The 23,476-nt window shown below is 33.1% G+C and overlaps 2 protein-coding genes across 9 annotated transcripts in view; one reads left to right on the top strand and one right to left on the bottom strand.

Annotated features, from left to right (window-relative positions):
* Positions 1 to 18,453, bottom strand: part of LOC144974680 (striatin-interacting protein 1 homolog) — a 29,986-nt gene extending 11,533 nt beyond the window's left edge. The window contains exons 1-11 of one of the 7 annotated variants that reach the window (XM_078917795.1): positions 18,302 to 18,453; positions 16,464 to 16,532; positions 15,640 to 15,714; positions 14,307 to 14,438; positions 13,635 to 13,755; positions 12,556 to 12,624; positions 10,653 to 10,774; positions 9,933 to 10,060; positions 8,834 to 9,022; positions 6,793 to 6,813; positions 222 to 385 (exon numbers count right to left, since the gene is read on the bottom strand). In XM_078917795.1, coding sequence (XP_078773921.1) covers positions 222 to 385; positions 6,793 to 6,813; positions 8,834 to 9,022; positions 9,933 to 10,060; positions 10,653 to 10,774; positions 12,556 to 12,624; positions 13,635 to 13,755; positions 14,307 to 14,438; positions 15,640 to 15,714; positions 16,464 to 16,532; positions 18,302 to 18,308 — 1,097 coding nt within the window. In that variant the 5' untranslated portion in view covers positions 18,309 to 18,453. Of the gene's footprint in view, positions 1 to 221; positions 401 to 6,792; positions 6,814 to 8,833; positions 9,023 to 9,932; positions 10,061 to 10,652; positions 10,775 to 12,555; positions 12,625 to 13,634; positions 13,756 to 14,306; positions 14,439 to 15,639; positions 15,715 to 16,463; positions 16,533 to 17,544; positions 17,607 to 18,301 lie in introns of those variants that run through there. The other 6 variants (XM_078917794.1, XM_078917789.1, XM_078917790.1 and 3 more) reach the window with 6 other exon arrangements.
* Positions 18,454 to 19,915: 1,462 nt separating this feature from the next.
* Positions 19,916 to 23,476, top strand: part of LOC144975652 (uncharacterized) — a 44,690-nt gene continuing 41,129 nt past the window's right edge. Inside the window, exon 1 of one of the 2 annotated variants that reach the window (XM_078919838.1) lies at positions 19,916 to 19,981. The gene's annotated coding sequence lies outside the window, so the exon portion shown is untranslated. Of the gene's footprint in view, positions 19,982 to 20,187; positions 20,420 to 23,476 lie in introns of those variants that run through there. The other variant, XM_078919837.1, reaches the window with a different exon arrangement.

Here is a 23,476-nt window from a genome sequence, read left to right as displayed (position 1 = left end):
TGTGTTGATAAGGAATTAGATCACCTTAAGTTTGAATTCGATGAGTAATTTATGTTTATTTTAAAATTGACATCCTGTACTTTATATCATACTAATGCAGATCATTTGTTGTTTTTTTTATCACTGTGACAGGGCAACAAAGGTCACACTAGTGGCCTAATTTAGCTTGTATTAGGTATTGTATATCTCCATTCTTACCAAATAAAGGAAACCATACACACCTGACTTTTGGTTTCCATGGCAATGCCCTCTGAATCACGGTAGGGGTGGCAGGACGTGGTGGTGTGGGGGGCGAGTCATCATCGCTGTTGGACTTGAGCCCATCCATCATGTCATCGTCTTCATCCCGGTTCAGCCCAGCCTCGAATGAGTCATCCAGACTACTCTGTTTAACCAAACTCTATTTATAGTATCGATCGATTTGATCCCACCAAGTTGTTTTTAAGGCAAGGGGGTAGGAGGGGGGGGGGGGGGGGGGGAAGAGTTGTGGAAGGAACCAGCGGTAGGGAGGGGTGGGAGCGGTCAGTTGTCAGAATATGGGGTAAAATCGGGGAGAGTCGGAGAGTCGCAAGGTGGCAAATATTGTTTTGGACCAAGAGTTTTTGTTTTTTTTAATTGTGGAAAAGAATGAGAGAGACAGAATAGACAGACCGGAAAAAAAAAAAAAAAAAAGATATAGAGCAATGGAAACAGGAAAGGAGAACAAATTGAATAAAACATGGGAAAGATATCGGATTTATGAGCATTCCATGAATCCAGATATAGGTAAGTCAGAGAAAGCCATGGTAACATGTGAAACGTTACAAGAGTGAGACAAAAAAATGTTTTATGTTGTTAAGCACGATGAAGAAGATCCGTGTAAAAATTATATATATTGGAAGAATATGATTCAGAGATTGCAGATAGAGTCGTGAAGGGTGAAGGACGATTCCAGGCCATCCGCAAACACAAGAATGAACACCAAAATGAACAAATATTATAAATAATTGAATACAAACCGAAAAAGATATGTATAAATCATTTTTGTAAGATAAAAGACAAACAAGAGTATAAAATATCAAGAAGCAAGTATAATGTAAATACAAACGAAAACAATAAAAATGAATGATAGTAATAATGATAATAATAATAATAATAATAATAATAATAATAATAATAATAATAATAATAATAATAATAATAATGATGATGATGATGATAATATAGATACAGACAAGTCGATTAAACACAACAACAGCACACAGAAAAATCAGGTAGAAAGATGGAGGAAGTAGGGGGTTGGGGAGGGATAAATAGAAGGAAAGAGAGAGAAAGAGAGAGAGAAAAAATAAATATGACACAATGTTATATATCAACAACAAAAATATAAAGATAAGCATACAATGACAAGAATACTGATGAAATGATACTGTCATTATTTTGTTTTTTCAGAAAAGCATAAAAGAAACAATTAAAACAATTATTCAATCTCAAAATACAGCAGGAATAGGGCTGTCTAAATTCATATCATTGGATTGCTAAAGTCTATCAAAAGCAAAAAAAAGTTTTCAATTTTGCGATGTACAAAGCAGCCAAATTTTGTCAATTGTTAAAATTAGCAAATTATGCGAATTTCTTGGTTGCGATTGAAGACACGGCATTTGAATATTGTCAGCTCCATCAATCGAAAAAAGTTCATTCTATTAGTATTAGCAATAGTAGTGGTACTAGTTATCAATTCAGTGAATAAACACACTGCATTTTATGAATGACATTATAATGAAATTGCGTATAATCAAAACAAAACAGTAAATATGCATTGATAATAAATATATATCAGATTGGAAAATATTTAGTCGACTGATTAAAGCACTGCAAATCTAATGGAAAAAGGAATCTAACCTTGATTGAACAAAAAATTATATATTATGTAAATATCAAAATCACTCTTCTTTTCATCAGAGCTAATTTTATTGGCATATAACAGCCCTTATACATATTTAAACAAAATGTCTTGATCTTAATTCTCTTCCAAGTAAATCTTGTTTCTAAATTATAACTCAAACATTATCCCGGGAGATAGGTAACATTTAAAAGTTGGAATTTCAAGATTTAGTTTTGAGACTCTAAAAACTTTTTGGTCAAATACACATTTTACAAAAACAGTAAGATCATGCCTTCAGTTAAATGAATGAAACATTTGACAAGTATGCTATCCAATAACCAATCAAAAAAATGATTCTCTTTATAAATATAAATCTGCTTATTCAAACCTGTTATTGTTGAAGATTATATTTATATCAATATTAAAATCTAAAATTGTGAAATTTGGCTATACTGTTGTAAACAAATAACAATAGATCTATCCACAAAAAAAAAAAAAAGGGGGGGGGGGGGTATTGCCATTCGTGTTGTTTTCTTTGATTCTTTAAAAAAATTATCAAAAAAAACAAAAACCCATTAAATAAATAAATTTCTTAAAAGGTTTTAAAAACAGGGGAAGGAATTTGATAAAATGAAAAGGATGAAATAAATATTTACTTATCCATTAAAATCCATTTATTACGCCATTTAAAAAACCCCAACAAAATAACAACAAAAAACCCCCCCGAAAAAACTAATGTGTGCACATCAAACTACATCTAAAAAAGCAAAAAGACACAAAAATATTGATAATAGTAGCTTGTGGCTGGTGATCTTATTCCATATTGCAATAAAATATCTACAAGTACAAGCAAAACTTCATCAAAACAGTACTTCGAAATTGAACCCTGCAATTTGTTATATTAATTAATTTTTGTTGTTTTTTGTTCTTATTGTTGTTGTACTTGATTAATTCATTATTTCCTTTTACTTTTACACTGTCTTTCGGAATTAATTTCTGTATCGATATAGTTACATAATTTCAGTGCCTAAACCCATTGAGTCATGATGGAGATAGTGAAGAATAAAGAGTGAAGAATAAAGCATAAAAATGTTGGACTTTTAAAAAATTATGAACCTCCCAGCAGAATTCAAACTCACTCTTTAAAACGTAATGCTACTCATTGATGAGGCCTCTTGCTCATTCTTTCAAAGTTTTGAAAATTCACTGGAAAAAAATCTGTCGATAAACTATGGATACCTTTTAAAATTATGTTAAACTATGCAAGTTCTTGAGCAGGTTCTGTTGGTGTTACAGCAAAAGAAGTAATTTATTCAATTTAATGATATCAGCTAACTCATATTTCTCTTTATAAGCTGCGAATCTATCAAATGTTGTTTGGCATGTCTTATTATCATATTCAGTTACGAGCAAATTAAATCACAGAGAGACTGTTTTAAAACGTACAGTTCATGTCTTATGCTCTCAGAAATTGCAAGCATGCATAAATCTTCTGCTCTTTGAAATATAAAAATTATTAAGAAAATAAACTGATGCGCTTTTCTTAAGATCATATTTCTAGATATTTTTCTCTATCATACCGGATTTACACATTGCTTCTCAAGAAAATTTTTCCCTTTTAACACTGAACTACCAAGCCACGGGATAATCTTATGAAATACTGACTTTATTTCACAAAAATATTTACAATGTCGGAACCGATTAATAGGATATTATCAAATAAAGAAAGGAATTTCCATTAATTTGATATTTGACATGCATGTTTGTGATAAGTACAAGATTGGAAAAAAATAATAAAATCAAAAAATATATAAAAATACCAATTTTGAATGTTTTTGATTACTTTAAATTGTATTTTCCTTTTAAAAAATCAGATAAATTAGTGAAATCTTGCCACCTGAATCAACATTATCGGCTGCAGTTTAATCTAAAGCACTTTCAAAGACCAAAGAATTTTGAAAAATAAAATGCCATCTTTCAAGTTTCAAATAGATTTGAGTGAAAAAATTCACCTCACTTCAAAAAATCATAGTTCAGCTTGCAATACTAACTAGTGTTTAGAAACGGTAAAGAGCTAGTTTCACTATTCCTTTACATCTGGGATACTGGCTAAAAACCCACTAAAGGTGTTCTCCTTCCTAAAATGAGCTTCCAAATACTGAGCCTGGTCCATAGCCTTAGCGGGCGTATTTGGTTGCATTGAGAAGCATTGTGTTGGATTTTAGAGGCGCAATCAGGTGCGTTGAGAAGCAATGGGTTATGTAAGAACAAAATGATTCTTAAAAACAGTGCACAAGGCAATTCACAATTGAAGACTGTGACACTACAACACAACAATAATTGGAAGACGAGAGACACCATGCAAAATGACACGACATACGACACATAGATACAATACATGGTGAATTTTATAAAGTGATGAATATCAATCATACAAAATCAATAAAATGAAAATAATAAAACTAACAATAATAATGATAATAATAATAAATAATAATAATAATAAATAATAATAAATAATATAATAATAACAATAATCATAGTAATAATAATAATAATAATAATAATAAAAATAATAATAATAATAATGACAAAACATAAAATATATATTTTTTTTTTTTTTATGAAAAGAGACTGCAGCTAATAAAAGCCATCAAAGTGCCAAGACTAGAAAAAGACAAAATGAATAATAAATAAATGGATAAGGAATCATGGGATGGCCTGGACTTGAAATGGAGTGACAGTACGATAGAAAGAATGCTGAAAGGTCAAAAGGTAGGTCGAAAAACAATATGTAACCAAAAGGGGCGGTTTATATTTAGTCCAGGGACTACAGAGGGCCGCAATCTAAGGGATGTGTTTGAATTAATTAGGGACTGTGGGGACCAGTGTTAGGGACAGTCGGGGTGGGTTGTGGAACATTGAATACTAGCAAGAATCTTGATCTTTTTACTCTAATCTTCATCATCTCATCATTTTCGTTAGGGTGAAATATGTGCAGAGGATGCCGCATATGAAATTCCTTATGCAGTTAAATGCAGATGCAAGGGTCACATCTATTTTTCCCCCCAAAGCAATCGAACCACAGATGATTTGGAAATGTACCCCAACTAACAAAACCAAAAGTAGATGCCATTGAATGTCTCTTGAGATGTGCTCAATTCATTAAAACTATACATGAATGCATCAGTCAATTTTTACAATTTGAGGATGGAATGCTGAGCCGTCTGACATACCATTGGTGTCCTCTCAAGTACATTTTCATTATTTATAAACTTGTAGTGTATTAGACTCTACTTTTAGTGGAATTGGTCTTTTTTGCTTTCTTGCTTTTCTTCTATGAATCTTGACCCTTGTTTGCCAAATATTTGCGATTAAACTTTTGTCTTGAGTTACAATCACAGATTCAACATTTTTGCTAGTATCGCATAAATAAAACATGTCAATGCATTGATGGAATAAGACTATAAGATCATCATAAAATTTTGAATTTCAATCAAACTCATTGGATCAAATGAAACACTCACCCAGAAGGTACTTTATTATTGCTCAGCTCTCATTGAAGACTGAACAAGGTTACACCAGGAAATCATGTAAATGTGTTTGTTTGTCACTAAGAGTTTTTTTTCTTTCGCACTGCAGTGTTTACGAATAAGCAAAGGGATGGGTATTTGAAAGAAAGAGTAGAAAGGAGGCAGAGAGAGAGAGGGATTGGAGTGAGTGAGTGAGAGAGAGAGAGAGAGGGAGGGAGAGAGGGAGGGGGAGAGAGAGAGAGAGAGAGAGAGAGAGAGAGAGAGAGAGAGAGAGAGAGAGAGAGTAAATAAGAGATAATATTTTTTTACTTGTTATTAGAGTCTGAATGCTTTTTTTCATATGTTCAGTACTTCTGTTAGTAATGGTAACAGACAACCATCTTTATATTTCCAATAATATATATATAAGTATTTAATTTTTTTTTAAAGAAAATTTTGAACTAGGTGGGGTTTAATTTTAATCTTACTGTATTCATTCGGATAGCAGTAACATTGTAATTCATCATCATCTCTTGGTGAAAACTTTAGGTCTGGAGTTAAGACCAGGTAAAATGGATGACGTTCTGTATTTATGTTAAATGACAAAGAATCAACATCGTATTCACGATGTTTTCACAACAAAATTACAAAATTATTTTCATTATTTCCTTCTTATGAAATTTTTTACGAATGTTATTGTACCTCACTCATCTATGTTTGGCTATTCTGCAATAAAAGTTGCCTTATTTAATTAGGGTTATTAAATGACACAATAATGCTTTCACTTTACCAAAGAAAAGATTATGGTTGGTTGTAGGCATTTAGAAAATTCTTAGAATTAATGATTAGCATCAAAATGTAAGGACTTTTAAGTTTAGAACGTTTAAAAAAAATATATATTATTTTTAATACATTTTAATTTAGTCATATGGATAAATAAAAGTTACTATTTTGTGGCTGAAACAACCATTTATTTCCATAAAATAAGTCTCCAATGTTTAAAATTTCTTTCACTGATTGTTATAATCATTGTAATATCAATTATCAAAAGCAGCATGTGCCCTTTTAGAACAAAAAGATAAAAAATAATAATTTAAAGAAAAAAATATAATATATATATATAAATTAGTCAAACTATCTTAATTATCTTTCAAATGTTTATATATATATATATATATATATATATATATATATATATATATATTATATATATATATATATATATATAAGAAAATTAATTGGGGCACGATTGTAAGAAATGTAAAATGTTAAATTCAATAAGATAATTCCCAATTGTTCCGATTAAAAGGCATAGAAAATTTTCTTGAAGCTCAGACACCCTGTGTTAATATTCAAACGGTATAATATGATGTTTAGAACACCCAAGTTTAAGGATATTGACTTGATCATCATTACCTTTTCAGTTCTTTGTTTCCACTGATAATAAGACAAAAATGAGTTTTACTGTCAGTATCGTCAATGCTAAGCTGTGATGTTAATTGGGCACATCCTTTTAAAAGGATAGCATAACAGCCTCAAGATTGTCACAGGTTATATTTTTCAACAGCTGAGAAATTAAAAATGACTGATTCTATAACTATAATTTGCCAGAGAATGACAAGACAACTTAGTTAAGGACAAAAATCCCTTGATTTCTCTTCATTCCTAGTTCCATACAAAAAAAAAAAATCCTTAACACGTATATCATTTTTTTACAACTGTATCCTCAAGTTATATGATTGATTAACTTTTTTAAAAATATCACTCACTGAGTTAACTAATGATGTCTACTCTTGAAAAATTATGTCAAATGAAAATTTACCGATTTCATGCTGACATTTCTTGTGTATAAATATCATCATTCATCGTAGGAGATGATTTTAAAATAGAGATAATGTACTACATATCTCATGATCATTATGATGTTTTTGGTCTTACTTTAAAAGATAATTGTTCTTAATTGCTGCTCTTTAATAACTGTTTTGGAAGGAAATATTTTATTTTTAAAAAATAAGAGTCATACGGAAAAAAGACTTGTTTATCATCAGTTTCTGTAGCATTAAATGGACAGTAATAATTGCTTGCTACCCTTTCGATAGGATGCTGCCAATCACAAAGTACTATTTGCCAGATTTCATAGACCCAGCTACCCATCACTCCTGGGTGGACAGACAGTCTGGAAAAAAAAACTCAATTACATCCGGGACTGATCCCATTCCCTTTGGTTACGAAGCAAAAGTTCTACTAACTCTTAAGATGACCTGCAACTTGTCACAAATTCTTAAACCGCAAAAAGATGCATTGTCATTGTCATTGTGCAACAAACTGAATCTATTATTCATGATTCAATTTTAATAAATGATGATGATAGCCTGGTCTGAATTCAGTCCCAACAATTTCACATTGTGGTTCTGGTGAGTTTAATTACTGCAATCACAATACCCTCAACCTGGCATTCAACGAGACCTTGATTTCAACAAGGAAAAATGAAAATCACCTGATTAACCTAAATAATAACTAATCGCATTCAATCATACTTAGGGCACAATGAGAATTCAACCTCTGTCCTGCCAACTGTGTAATGGTGGTCCGATGTAATAACAATACTAAATGTACAAAATCTAAATGAACGAAAAAGGTAGAGTGGTAAAAATGGGTCTATAATGTGAATGCAAAAGAAGATAGTTAAAACTAATTAAATACTAAACCAAGTTTCACGTGTTCCCCACACATAACAAAAGGTAGAACAGCAAGACTACTAAAGTTTTGCTCCTTTTTTAGAAATTTAAAATAAGGAATGGAACTTATTCACTGTATGGTCTTTACAACCTCCAACACTATATGAGTGAAAAATTCATTGGAACAAAACTGATAATTTACAAAACTGCTTTGGCGTACAATAACTCATTGTCCAAATAATTTTTTTTTAAAGAAAGAAAGAAAAATGCCTTCAAAAGAAGAAAAAAAGGGAACAGAACAAAAGAAAAATATTTGTATTTGAATAAAAAAACAAAAACAAAAAGCAGTAAATTCCTCATGCTTTTCAGGTAATTATAATTTTGACATTAAACAAAACTGAACAAAAATGACCAATTACATTTTGTTTTTTGTTTTTTTAATTTATCGCTTATTTTTACATATTCCTCTCATTCACAGTTTTGTAAATGTACCTTATATTATCATTTTATGTTGTTAACTGAAAAATGTGAAATCATATAAAAGAGCAGAACTTTTTTTTCCATCAAACCCTTGTTTTCACATACAGTGTACAATAAATACTGCATAAAAGAGGTGTGAATGTATCAAGCCAACTACTACAACTAGCTAGCTAAGGTAGGAAATGAGAAGATCACAACCATACACCATACATACTGCTGGCACATACCAAGGATGTTGACAAGTCATTGACAGAGACCAAAATTAAAAACAAAAATAACCCCAGTACTCCAAAGCTTACCCTTTTGCCAGCCCTCACTCCTCTCCTGGGCACCTGGTGTTCTATCAAGTCAGCAGCGGAGGCAGGCGGTGAGGCAGGCCGCATGGTTTCACACACTGTGTACATGTTCTCTGTCAGGCCTGGAAGTTCATGGGTGGATCGAACCTCGTTCTTTTTGGTGTCTAATCCTCTGAGGCCACCCATTGTGAGCTGAAAAGGACAATATAGAGAGATGACAAACCTACAAGTAACAATAAATTCTTTTGACAAAATGGCGGACAACAGTTATTTTATTTTACTGGTAATTTATTTTTTTAAAATCTAAATCAAATCAATAAAACATAAAACTACTGGGGACAGTAAGTTTATTCTCTGGTAATTTTTTTTTTTTTTTTCGATCTAAATCAAATCAATAAAACATATAACTATTGCATTTTAAAAACAAGACTGAAATATGTTGGATTAATTTCAGACCATAAGGCGAGAGCAATGTTCCATCCACAACATTTCAATTTTATAATCATACCATGTTTTTTATTGCGTCTACTTTTAACTTTAAAAATCGAGGAACTATAAATAAATCATTGAAGAAAACTAGGCAAGAAGAACCTGTAAAACATTTTTTTTTCAAAGAAGAGATTTTGCCTATACTACCCTTTTCAAGAATTGCTGATTTACTACCCCAAAATGGCGACAGATAAATGAATTTTAAAATCATTAAGAGAGCTTCATTTATAAAGCAATTGCAATATTTTCAGAGTAAATATGAGAACCAACATCAAGCCTACCATAAACAAACCCCTGAAATTTCATTTATGGACAAAATGAGCTGAAAATTATTTTAATAATAAGCATTAAGTAAATAAGACAAAGTTTTCAACTTTTTAGAAAATAAAGTCTGTCAAATGGAGCAAGCTAAGATTGAGGTGATATTAATTAACATGATATGTTCACATAGAGGTCAATTTTCTCTATTTACCCTACAATTTGTACTTTTTCAAAGTCAATATAACTCTTGTTTAATTTTGCATCAACAGCTTTTTGTAATTTCTCATCAATACTTTTAACTACCATAAAAAAAAACAAATCAGAAGAAAAGTGTCATGTACAAGATACTCACCAAGACGACTTTCCACAAGAGCAACAAAACTTTCTTCATGGGATAATGTGGGGCACTTCCACTACAGAATCGGGTCACCATTGTAAACAACAAGACTGATAGCGGGTCTTCACCAAAAACTGGTTGGACTTAAAAACAGGAAAGAAATGAAAATGTCAAGATAATATCAACACATAAGGACAGGTTAAGAAAAGAAAAAAAACATAAACAAAAAACCTTCGCTGTTTTGTTCTAAAATTATATACATATATATGCTTTGAAACGAAAGTTAAAATTGTTTATATATCAAAAGTATAAATTGAAAATCATATTTAATAGAGAAAACGAATATGGACATGAGAGGATATATAGAGATATGCTTTTTTCTTAAGATTTGAATATTTAAAGCGAAACATACATTGAATTTCAAGATACCCAAAAACATTAATCTCAATTATAAAACCAGTATTTTAATGCCTCTTTTCTCTAAATTGCAGTTAATACACACACATTATAAGTTGATGTCGAAATTCAACATTTTTTCAAACAATCCATGCTCCTCCATAAAAACACTGTATTTTAGAATGTGTTTTATGAAAATATTCAAATACATTTGAGAGATTGCTATTTAACAATTTTTCAAAACAATTTACCTTGCCCATTAAGTTAAAATTGTATTAATTAATTTAAATTTTCGATCCACTTTTTCACTAGTAAATGCTTAAATTAATATTTTCTCACTGAGGTCCTGCTTAAATGATTCCCTTTGTTCTACAAGTTGCTCAACAACTGGATCTGTTGGTTTGTCCACGTCACAACTTCTTGTTGTCTCTACCATGATATACAGAATGTTAAGCAATAACCTGAAAATATATTTTCAAAAAAAAATATTTCAAAATCACCATATGACAAAATGAAAAATATAATTTAATATTTATTGTCTGCAGGGTTTAAAAAGTGTAGCAAAGAAAAGCGCATCCAATATGGATAAAAAAGCTACGTGATGACATACAGAAAGATGCAACATTGTGAAATTTAAAATAAATTATGATATGTAACTTTAGGTGTAGAAAATTTGTTGTTCCATGACGTTGATGGTTATGAGCTACCAACACACAATGCCAGTATAACAGGATATAATTTTAAAACATCAGAATTTTTTTCTCAGAAGCCAAAAGCACAAAAAGCTATTATTCTCATCTTGTTCAATAGAATAATAATACCATCCAAGCTGGTATTGGGGACGCGCTTAATTGGGACAATTCTTTGGGGATGGAATTTTTTCTATGTAAAAACTTTCTAATTTTCAGACACTTAATCGGGACGCCCCATTGCTTAATGGGGATGAAATTTGACAATAACCATCCCTATAAAATGCAAATTAGTCTAACGGGACAGTCAACTAGGTGTGTGGTCAAGCCGTTCATCACAGAGGTGTGAGCAATAAAATTTACCTGAATCCCCTGTTAGTGTCTATCAGGACAGCCAATCAGGTAGTCAAACCATTCGTCATAGTCATCACTGAGATGTGAATAATAGAATTTACCAATATTCCTTGTCAGGTCGGCAACTGCCATAGTCAGGAAAAGATGGCCACGATGCTAGGTTTGCAAGTAAACTGACCAATGGTGAAATGGGTAACGAGTAATGACTTTGTTCAAGGTTGTCACTGCCAAATGGTTTGTTTGTTCAATGAGACAAATGGGTAGAATATGCATTCTTAATATGTTGCTTACTTTTGCAACCGTTATGAGTGGCATATTCATTAATTGTTTTGTGCAGTTAGATTAGGCTATTATTGTTAGAGATAGATTAAGGTGCTCAATTTCTTGACTGCCACTTAATTGGGATGATTTGTCGGGAACTGAGTCATCCCAATAAACCGGCTTAAATTGTACATTAAGAACTGCAAGTCTTTAAACTGAAGTCCAATAGAAATATGCCATTAACAAATCTTGAAAAATACTATAAATAGTCATATTATAGATAAACATTACTTAAAATAATAATAAAACGAATCAAGTAAAAACAAAAGTTGAGAATCCTGCCAAGATCTATTAAATTAAGATTGTCCCAAAAAAAAATTTTAAAAGCATAGCAAAGATATAACGAGAATTGGCAACAATATAACTCACACTCTGACTAAATCATGTTCCATTCTTGGTCTTTGGTACAAAAATTGACAATTTTTGTTTTAACCATTAATCATATAAAACAGCTAACAACTTGTGATGAGCTAATAAACGAAGGTGATGAAGAAATGAATAAATGTTTTAAATTTATATTGCACATTTCCAGTTTTACTACATCAAAATGCTTCGCAATCTTCATTCATTCGCCCATAGCAGGCAAGAAAGAAACAAATTTCAATTTCTTACAGTTCAAATCACCTTATAATTACAAGCACTATCAAAATATATTTTACTACCATCAGCAAGGTGATCTTTCCCACCAAAGTTGAATGAGGTAAAACAAAATAGCAGGGCCAGAGTTTTAAAATCTCTAATATCTTCTATCTGATCACTGACAATGCTCGGCATTAATTAAATTTGTTAGAAGCAAAGAAAGTGTACTGCTTCACCACATACACCATGATGATTGACAATGATGATGATGATAATGAGAGACACAATGATAAACTCACCTCAACTCCTTGCTGTCTGAGATGGCCACAGCAGGTTTTCTCAGGGCTAACAAAGCTGATGTGCTATTCCTTCAATAACAAAATAGAATGATGAGGGTGGGGTGAGAGAGGAAAAGAATGTGACGTATATATCATTTCTTTTTAAAACTATTTTTAATGCCCGTTTAAGATACGACCGACATGTACATACTTTACAGGACTGAGGACCAAATGCAATTTTTAGGTTGACTTAACATTGTTGATATGGACAATATTTTGCAATGGTTTGACAGTATCTCCATAAAAACATATATCGATTTGAGTGAACGATTAGTAAATAAACATATGTTGGATTGATACAACTGTGCAGTTCAGAGCTTTAAAACCACGGCATAAATAAAAATGAAAACAAAAGCGTCTCCACTATAATTTCAATGAACTACTTTCTGGTTCAAAGGTACCCAATGTGGACAAGAAACTGATCAACAAAATCTAGTACCTTATCTTGGATGATGAGAAGCACAACTTTCAAAACTGATTGCTTTGCACGACTAATTATTTAATTAATTCTCTTCTTTAGTCTACCACTTTGTAATAGTAGAGTAGGTAAACACATCACCACTATGCGTAACGATCTAACATCATTTCTAAAACTAATAATAAAGTAGAGCACAGATATAATAAACAACCCCTGGCAGGAAAAATAGTTCTTTAGTAGTTTAAGGCTCATTGAACACACTGTACTCTGTGTGTTTATATATATATATATATATATAATATATATATATATATATATATATATATATATATATATATATATATATATATATATATGTGTGTGTGTGTGTGTGTGTGTGTATATGTTTATTTGTCTGAGTGTGAATATGTATGTGTAGGAATGTAAAGTCCATTACAATGATCAGTTCTTGGTACTGGTGATAGGCTGTGAAAAATGTTATTTTTACTTCAGTGGAAATAAAAAGGCAGCAATTGAGACACAGACGTGTGTTCCTATTCTCATCCTTTCTTTTCGAGAAAGTTTTTTTTATAAGTGACCTAGAGTCCTACACTGTATACAATATCTAAATAAGGTTTCTTACTCAACTTCCATGGTCAGGAGCTGTACAATAGATGTGTAAATACCCAATTCCAAAAACAGCAACACATTCTGTCTGGTCACGTCTTGCATGTGGTCTTGTGAACGACATTCGCCATACACACCTAAGGATTAGCCATTCATAGTAAATGGATTTTAAAATTCTAGTATACATAATTTAACAAACCTACCAGAAATAAAAAGAAGAAAAAAATATTTTTCAAAAGATTGTACTGGCTAACAGGAATCAAAGCAATTGATAAAAATTTTATTAATTTTTTTTTTAATGGAGCGTTACAAGCTAAAAGCAAATACCATAGGTTAACTTGTAGCTGGAAATGAATGTATCCCTCAAAGTTACATAAATATATAAATATAAAATTGATAAAATGATTTTTTAAAAACTTTTAACACATGATGCCAATCAATAAAGAATAATAATCATTCAAGGGCAAAATAGGAGAGAAAAAAAAATTAAATTGATAATTACTGATTGAAAAGTTGAAAGGAATATTATCATTTCATGAAAAAAAATTAATATTTATGCAAGTTTAAGGATACCATTTATCTCTAGGGGGAATGATTGAAAGAACAAATAATAACGACAGCAATGACAATCAAAAAGCAAAGATATATGCTTAAACCCTTGTTTAAAATGACAAAATGATAGAGTTACCTTGTGCTAAGTAGAGCAAAGCCTGTACAGCTTTCATTCTTTTCTCTTTCTCTATCACTTCCAAGTCATCTTGAAGGCTGACTACAAATTTGATCTTGTCCGACATCGATAAAGTGGTCCATTTCTCAAAACCTATGTGCACAATTAATTGGAAACAGACATAGGAGACATTAATATCTCAACAGAATGAAATCAATAATATTATATATATATATATAAAAAACTATCACTCCATAAACATATATTATCCGTTTTAGAGTTTATGTAAATGAGTAATTCTTTAGTATATTAGATGGTGCCAAGAGTAAGGCAAGTATTGAATACATTTGTAAACATTGTCACTTTAAGAAGAAATTTCGATCACATTCTCTTTCAGCATGTATACTGTGAAATCTATTTACACTTTAGCAACTGCGTTGACTAAGATAAGCCTTAAACTTAAATACATGAGTGATTAGCGTTGAATGACAAATAATTCTTTTGTTTCCATAATTCGTTTCATATTCAAGACATTCATACTCAAATTTCTTTACCATTTTCAAACATAGATTTCTTTCAGTGACTTTAATTAGCAATGACTATGAAAAATGTTTTTTTCTCTTTTTGAGGAAAATTTTTGTCTAAAATCAAAGGCCTATCTCCACTGAGTAAAAATGTTTTTGAATTTTGAAAATCCATTCATAAATAAACAAATTATGCAGTTTCAAATGTGTCATTTATTTGGATGACCCGCAAAGAGGAAAAAAACGCGAAAATATGGGACGCTTTTTCGACCTTTGGTTGTATCTTGCGTAATAAGTGTGAAACTTGAAGAGCAAATTAGGATGGTGTTTTGTAAAATACGGGAAAAGTACTCGTCATATTCATATGAAATTTTACAACCAAAAAGAAGAAATGTTCATGTATTACCTTGTCAGCGACAAAACCTCCACACCCGGTAGTTTTAGAAATATTTTACTCCAAAGAGTAAAAATCTATTTTTAACAGTCTTCTGGTAATCGCACGAGTTTTGTCGCTTGACATAATCTAAAATGACCTTTTTTCTAACTGTATGCCAACTTTCAGTTCATATTCATTAATAAACAGTGTCGTAATTAATTTTTTAAAATAGCATATACGAAACGGCTTCGTCCCATATTTTGACGCGAATTCGGGCACTTCGTAAGCGGAAAAGAGGCCCAAAGATTTGTGCGGGATAGTCATTGCTACTTTAATTTTTTTTTTGTCTTTTTTTTTTGTGATGGATGTAGAAGCGTAGTTTTGCAACACATAGTGGTTAAATATAAACAAAAGGTCTTGCTAGAGTCAAACTGCTATCTTATAAAAGTTTTACCATGAGCTCGGGACAACTCCTCATATGATAACTGATTTGAGACAAAATCCACATCCTCGGTGTAGCTGTACAATTCTATATCCAAATAGAAACAAATAATACAAATAATAGGATTTGAATGTGTCTTTGGAATGTATGTCTTGACATCACTGTCACAAAACTTTTAATATATAAATGTTACACAAGTATTCATTTCATAAAGTAGTGAGCCCGATTAATTGATTTTGAGATTTTGGGGGAAAACGATATAGTTTATTATCTTAGAAGTCCAACTTCTTAAAATAGACTATAAAGGCACGAAAAACACAGTTGAAAAGGGTACAGGTAGTAAGAAAAGTGTGAAAAATGGAAAGCTATTTTGCTATTTTCTCAATATGTTATTTTTCTAATGGTATTGGATACTGTGTCAAACGTTTTTCAGAATCTATTCAATGAAATTGTCTGAAAATGTCCACAGTTATCACAGAGATAATGTAGTATGTCTCTATGGTGGCACACTATGGCACAATGTTGATAAGAGGGAAGAATATGGAGATCATTCCTTCATCCGTTTTTGTGGAACGTTTGCCACAAGATTGTTATATTTTTTTATGCCAGACCCCCAAATTAGATCAGAAAATGGGTACAGATAATTTATATTTTTCACAAAAAAAATTTTTTTAACCTAAAATGACAATACAGATTGATTAAAACCGCCCAATATAGGTAATTAAATTGTTTTAGAAAAGACCCAAATCCACCCTTAAAGCTGAAGAAATTATGATCAGTTTTCTGAAATATAAAAAGTGAATCAATAGCTGGTTGGCAAAAACCTGAGTACTTACCCGCTAACTCAACAACATGTTTGTCAGCATCGTCATACACAAATTCCACCTTATCAAGATCATTCATGTCTGTGAAATTTGAAATAAAAATGATCATAAGGCTACAGAGCATGATTTAGATTTCGAAATATTTTTAATGTGAGCTTTTATAACTTACTAAACCCGCTCAAGGAATTTAAAAGGGGTTCAAAGCCGACAGCAATATTTAATTAATTCTGAATAGTCTCCCGTGGCAGTATAGTTTATTTGTTGTTTTAAAAAAAATATTTTAATTATTGATAATTACATAAAATTAATGCAAATCAAAATTGCGATTTTAGTAACTACCAGTGGGTAGTATAAAACCACTATATTTGACGAGAAAGACAAAATCGTTGACCAATTGGAAATCCAGATAGAAATTAAAAAGAAAAGAACTAAAGTCAGTCAAAGTAACTGTGACATAAATGAAAGGATAAATGAAAAGCTTTTCTAACAACATAACACGATGTCCAAATAAAATCAGGACAAAGAAAAAACATAGTGATATTGTGAGACAGGCAACAATCCTTCTACAGTCAAAAGTAGGAGTATGAGCTGGGTCAATGTGATATGGGCAAGGCTGTCATTATCCCCAGACACCTGTCTGGGGATAATGAAAATTCGTTATCCCCAGACACCTGGATTTTTTAAAAACTCTCTCTCTCTCTCTCTCTCTCTCTCACTCTCTTAGTTCCTTTCTAGTTTCTAGAAAATTGTCATATTCGTCCCCACTCCGATCTCAAAAAGTGTCTAAAAAGAATAAATATATAAAAAGCAAACAAACAGAAATATTCAGAGAGCGACCAAATGGTCAGATAGAGGAGAAAAAACAATCAATAATTTAAAAAAAAACAAAAAACAATTTTAAGAAATTCATGCTCAGAAACAGAACAAAAGGTCAAAAATAAGGAGAAAAGAATAGACTCGCACAAAAAAAAAAAAAAATTTAAAAAAAGAAAAAAAGAAAAGAAGACGGAATTTTTTTTTAAAAACAACAAAAAACAGAAGACGGAATTTAAAAAAATAAAATAAAAGTGGCGGAACCAGGATTCGAACATACAACGTCGACTCTGGTAAAACTTCCAGGGCAGACGACTAAACCATTCGGCCATGACACCCACTTCGAGGTCGACGCATATTGTGTATATGTAGTAACAACTGATTTAATGTTGGTTAATTTTATGTTTCGCCTTTTATGTTTTTATAGATATTTTATTAACTTTCCTTATTTCTATGTGCATTTTGGAAACATTCCATATTCTGGAATGTGGATAATTGTTTAAAGGAGCGGAGTTTCAAATATATGTCTGGGAATAACGAATTTTGATTATCCCCAGACAGGTGTATGGGCAAAACAGAATTTCTTCTGAACTTTTTCTTTCTTCTGAACTTTTTCTATTTCTTTATCAGATCCACCCTCTGCCTACTGCCCACCTTGTGTACGTCCTCTCCTCTGTATGCGCACGCTCATTGGAGTCCGAATAGTAACGGAAGATTATTCAGACTGAGTGAGACTGAGTCCGAATTGCCACTTCGATCTTTATTTCTTGCTCAGTAAAACAGCTATAATTCGGTGATAAACATGATGTTTAATCCAACTGACTTCATATCAGCGGTAAACACAACAAATAATTATCGAGTAAATAAATGGAAAGGAAAATGAAAATATGGCACTGTTGACAACCGTTGTTGTGGCAGCAGACGAAGCTGGAAAATGAGAAGGAAGGAAGAATTGGGTTGTCGGTTAGTAAAAATAAAGAGTTGACTTATCTATAATTTAAATAAAGAGTAAAATAACTAGCAATAAAATGTATTACCCATCATTGTGAATATTCACACCGAAGTGGACAACTTGAGCAAAGATTGTCACATGCCTCTATCAACGCCTAATTGAAGTTTCATCTTTGAAGACTCAAATCCAGAAAGAAGAAGGCAGCCATGTTGAATACAAATAATATATCAAAAGAATATCGATGTTGAATAGTGTCAAGGATATCGATGCATTATTGATATCAAATTAATTTTCACTTTGTTCTTTAGGATGGTATAATAAAGTAGTACATAGTAATTGTGAGAGTAGTTTTAATAGTAGTAGTAGTAGTAGTAGTAGTAGTAGTAGTAGTAGTAGTAGTAGTAGTAGTAGTAGAAGTAGTAGTAGTAGTAGTAGTTGTTGTTGTTGTTATTGCAGTAGAAGTAGTAGTAGTAGTAGTAGTAGTAGTAGTAGTAGTAGTAGTAGAAGTAGTAGTAGTAGTAGTTGTTGTTGTTATTGCAGTAGAAGTAGTAGTAGTAGTAGTAGTAGTAGTAGTAGTAGTAGTAGTAGTAGTAGTAGTAGTAGTAGTAGTAGTAGTAGCATTGTTGTTGTAGTTTATTATTAAGAGAAATATTATTATGATTATTGTCCAGAAAGGCCTAAATACCGTCTTGACTTGAATTGAAACTATTGGGAGGATGGCGTATGAGGACGAGTCAGAGCAGAATATGTGTGGCTATGTGGTCTAGTGGTATGACACTCGCCTTCGGGTTGGAATGTCCAGGGTTCGATTCCCTCTCTGGCTGGCGCATGGTTGAGTGTTGGAAAAAACACTTTACTCACATTCTCTCCCCGTACTCAGGTGTAAAATGAGTATCTTGCTGTGAACAGCGTCGGTAACACCGAATATATATCTAGGTTTCTGTATCCGGACGTAGGCAATTTTTGTTATCCTTTGGATATAACGCCATTCCACCGTAGAATACTTTCCACCAGATCGAACAGATCCAATATCCAGTTGCTGTTGGGAAGTCGAAGGAACAAAACAACCCCCCCCCCCCCCTTATACACACACACATACATACACACCCGCACACATATACATTGTTTTTAAAAAATTGGCCAGAAAACTCGTCATTCAAATATCTATCGATAAAATAAATGTCCACATACTATCTCTCTCTCTCTCTCTCTCTCTCTCTCTCTCTCTCTCTCTCTCTCTCCGTATGTGTGTGTGTGTGTGTGCGTGTATGTGCGCATGTGTGTGTGTCTGTCTGTAGCTCTAAAACTCTCTCTCTCTCTCTCTCTCTCTCTCTCTCTCTCTCACACACACACACACACACACTTTCTCTCTTTTCTCTCTCTCTCCTCTCTCTCTCTCTCCCTGTGTGAGTGTATGTGCGCGCGTGTGTGTGCATATGTGTGGCTCTCGCACTCTCTCTCTCTCTCTCTCTCTCTCTCTCTCTCTCTCTCTCTCACACACACACACACACACACACACTCGCCCCGGTCTACTATGTAATATTAGTACAACAGACCTACTACTGACTGTCAGAGAGTTGAAGTATTTTATCTTTTATACAACAGCTGCACGAAGTGAATGACGGTAGACAAATCGTAAAGCGTTGGAGAGAAGATGCGTGTGAAAACCCAATACGTTTGTCGCTCTTTGTGAATCCCCTTATTACTCACTTCAGTTAAAGCTTCTGTGAATTCAAAAAAACTCTCATGTGAGCTAAAATCACAGGTAAGGAGATTGCACAGAAAGGTAAGACTGCTCAGAATGATAATGCCAGGTAAATGTAGCCCTGCACGCCTCTCCTGCATACACACGCAACCTCCACGAAAACGCGCGCGTGTATGTGTGTACTCATACATAATATATCTAGCACACGTAGATAAAACCCTATAATATATCTACATCAAAACACACCTGGCTGTAAGGATGATATAAAATACAAGCTGTCGTATTGAGTACCTACATACAAGAATTCGAAACACCATAGAGTACATACTATTCATTCATCTGACTGTATTACGGTTGTCAATATGAGCGATATAGATAACAAGAAGCGGTGGACGTCACACCACTAATAATTATTGCCAGCCGTAGAGGTGATCAGTTCTGACCATAGGGATATATATATATCATTTTTTTTTTGCCAGCCAGAACCGATAAGAACAGGTGAGTACACATTCAACTCTCAAGTGTTATTTTCTTTATTCTTCTACTCTGAGTTTTATTCATAATACCGGATAGAATGGATGAAGTGGCGTCAATTATCCCTTTGATATTGTGTTTAGCGGTCAGAACTGGTGAGTATTTAATTTAAAGCATAGCAGCTAGCATCACCAAATGGTATTTCTCCTGTCTTCACGACAACTTGGCGATGTTATAATCAGCCTACACTTTTCTCTGCTTGGGCGTATTAATCTCTGTTGTGAGATCTATCTATTGTGTGAGTTAAAATATTAAGGAAATAATTTGTTGTCACCTATTACAAAAGAATTAAAGGAAGCAGGCCTGTCCTGGAATACAGCCACCGCAAAAGCATCCGATCGCAAAAAAATGGAGATGTCTGGTGGATGCCTTATGTGCCTCAAGGCCCGAAGAGGAACAAAAGTAATCGTTTTGTTTATAGAGACTATGCATTTAAGTATAATAATCACATGAACTGCCCACCAGACAAAACTTTAGAACCTTTAAGTTTATAGACTGTTATGGGGGGGGGGGGGGGGTTAATGAGAAGTTATCAAATGGGAACGATCTTTTTTCATGTTTTCGTCCAGCCAAATCATCAATTACATGATTTGTTGCTGTCCAACGATTGGATATTTCTTCAGAGATGTAAACACGCTGCTTTGTTTATGAACGTTGTAAACATACCCATGTATCAAGCTGAACGAAATGACCAATCGTGATGTTAGATATTTCAAAAACTGTGAACGCTTTTCACTATATGGGTCACTTTGAGCACATATTCCACTGTGACCAATGACCTTGAGCACATGGAGCAGGCACTGGTGAAAGATAAAGACCTGAACACGTTTGTATGAAAGGTGTCAGACAAAGCCGGACAATTTCGTTCTGTCTATATCCAAATACATAACGAAGTCCTGAAAATTTCTTATTGGGTTTGACGCTTTGAACCTTTTGTCTGTCAGAACTTTTGTTACTATTTTTAGACTACCGCTAGGGTGGTAACTTCTCAAAAGATCTGAACAAGTGTATATGAAAGGTGTCAGACAAAGCCGGAAAGAAAAATACAATAATAAAAAACATCCCAAAAAATCAGTCTATCTCGACTGGGGATCGAACCTCAGACGTTCTGATTACCGATCAGACGTACCCACACATCTAGCCTGTAATCAGAAGGTCTAGGGTTCGATCTCCAGTCCAGGTAGACTGATTTTTTTGGGATGGATTTTTTCCTGTATTTTTCTTTCTTGCTTTGTCTGGCACCATTCATACACACTTGTCCAGATCCCCTTAATGTCTAAAAATAGTAACAAAAGATCTGACAGACAAAATGTTCATAGCGTCCTGTTTAACTGGGTTTGACCAATAAGAAATTTTCAGGACTTCGTTTTGTATGTGGATATAGACAGAACGAAATTGACGTCACTCAGCTCTTTGTTGTTGTTTTTAGACAACCATTTTTATGAGTAGTTCTCACTAAATCTTATCACACAGACTGTAAACGTGTAAGGTAACACATAGTTTTGTGTGTTGGTACCTTATCTCCAGCTGACGAAATGGTGTGAGTTTTTGGCCAAATGCACAGCATCAATAGCTTTTCGTTATTGCTTTGAGACCACTCCACTGTGGATTCAATAGTCTGATGTCACGTCGCCCAGCAACGGCGACAACGTGGTTCTAAACAAAGAAAATCGGTAATTTTTATTCTTCATGCTGGCTATAACTTTTCATATGTCTTGTGATCAGAATGTGTAAAAGTCAAATCATGATCAGATTTATAATGGAGTTTTTTTCTCCTCTGGATACGCTTTTATGCTCGTCGGAGAATTATTTCACAAGGGCGTCCGCCATTGTTCCGATAGTTTAGAACCAGTTACTAAGTTACCATGCGTCATTACAAGGGAAGTGACGTTACGACTGTTGAAGCCAGTTTTGGGTGTTGGTACATTTCATCTGGTGAGAAGAAGCTGTCAGTACTTTACTTAAATGTATAGCATCAATATAGATAAATATTATGCTTACGTTTTTCCTTTCTTTCCTGTAATGCTGTAATCACGTGATCGGAAAATAAAGAACGCTTTTCAGGACATAAGAAAATTCGAAGAAATTTTGAAAAAGTTTGAGATCCAAATAAAGGTGTGCGTGGACAAAATTTTCATATGACATCTTAGATGAATATGTCATTGGCAATACTCTTCAACAGTCGTAACGTCACTTCCTTTCTAATGACGCATGGTAACTTAGTAACACTGGCTCTAAACTATCGGAACAATGGCGTACGCCGTATGAATTATTTCTCCGGCGAGCATAAAAGCGTTTCCAGAGGAAAAAAAACCCCCCATAAATTTGATCATGTTTTGACTTTTACACATTCTGATCACAAGACATATGAAAAGTTCTAACCAGCATGAAGAATAAAAAGTAATGATTTTCTTTGTTTAGAACCAAGATGGCCGCCGTTGCCGGGCGGCGTGACATCAGACTTCTGAATCCAATTGGTATTACAACATCATGAAAAGCGTATAATGCGTTCTATTTTCAAAGTTAGTCTCTAGTCGCCACACTGGGCGCAGTGTAGCACCAGTTTTAACAATCATCATCATCATCATCATCATTCTCATCATCATCATCATAATCATCATCATCATCATTCTCGTCATCATCATCATCATCATCATCATCATCATCGTCGTCGTTGTCGTCATCATCATCATCATCATCATTCTCGTCATCATCATCATCATCATCATCATCATCATCATCATCATCATCATCACCATCATCCTCATCATCCTCCTCCTCCTCCTCATCATCATCATCATCATCATCAACAACAACAACAACAACAACATCACTATCATCTCATAGACTCCGCCATCGTTGTCATCATCATCATCATCGTTGTTGTCATCGTCACCGTATAATCACCGTCTACTAATTACAATACTCCGTTGCTTTTCACTACAACAACAGACCACATATATCAGTATTAGTCAATTTAATTAATTAAAGTGTTCCCGAGTGCCAAAGCAAGCGATATCG

The sequence above is a fragment of the Berghia stephanieae genome, chromosome 6, assembly GCF_034508935.2.
Source record: "Berghia stephanieae isolate SIO BIC M18660-M18661 chromosome 6, UCSD_Bste_1.3, whole genome shotgun sequence".
NCBI lineage: Eukaryota > Metazoa > Mollusca > Gastropoda > Nudibranchia > Aeolidiidae > Berghia > Berghia stephanieae.
Note: the sequence above shows the minus strand (reverse complement) of the source record. Positions and strands in the feature narration are given on the sequence as shown.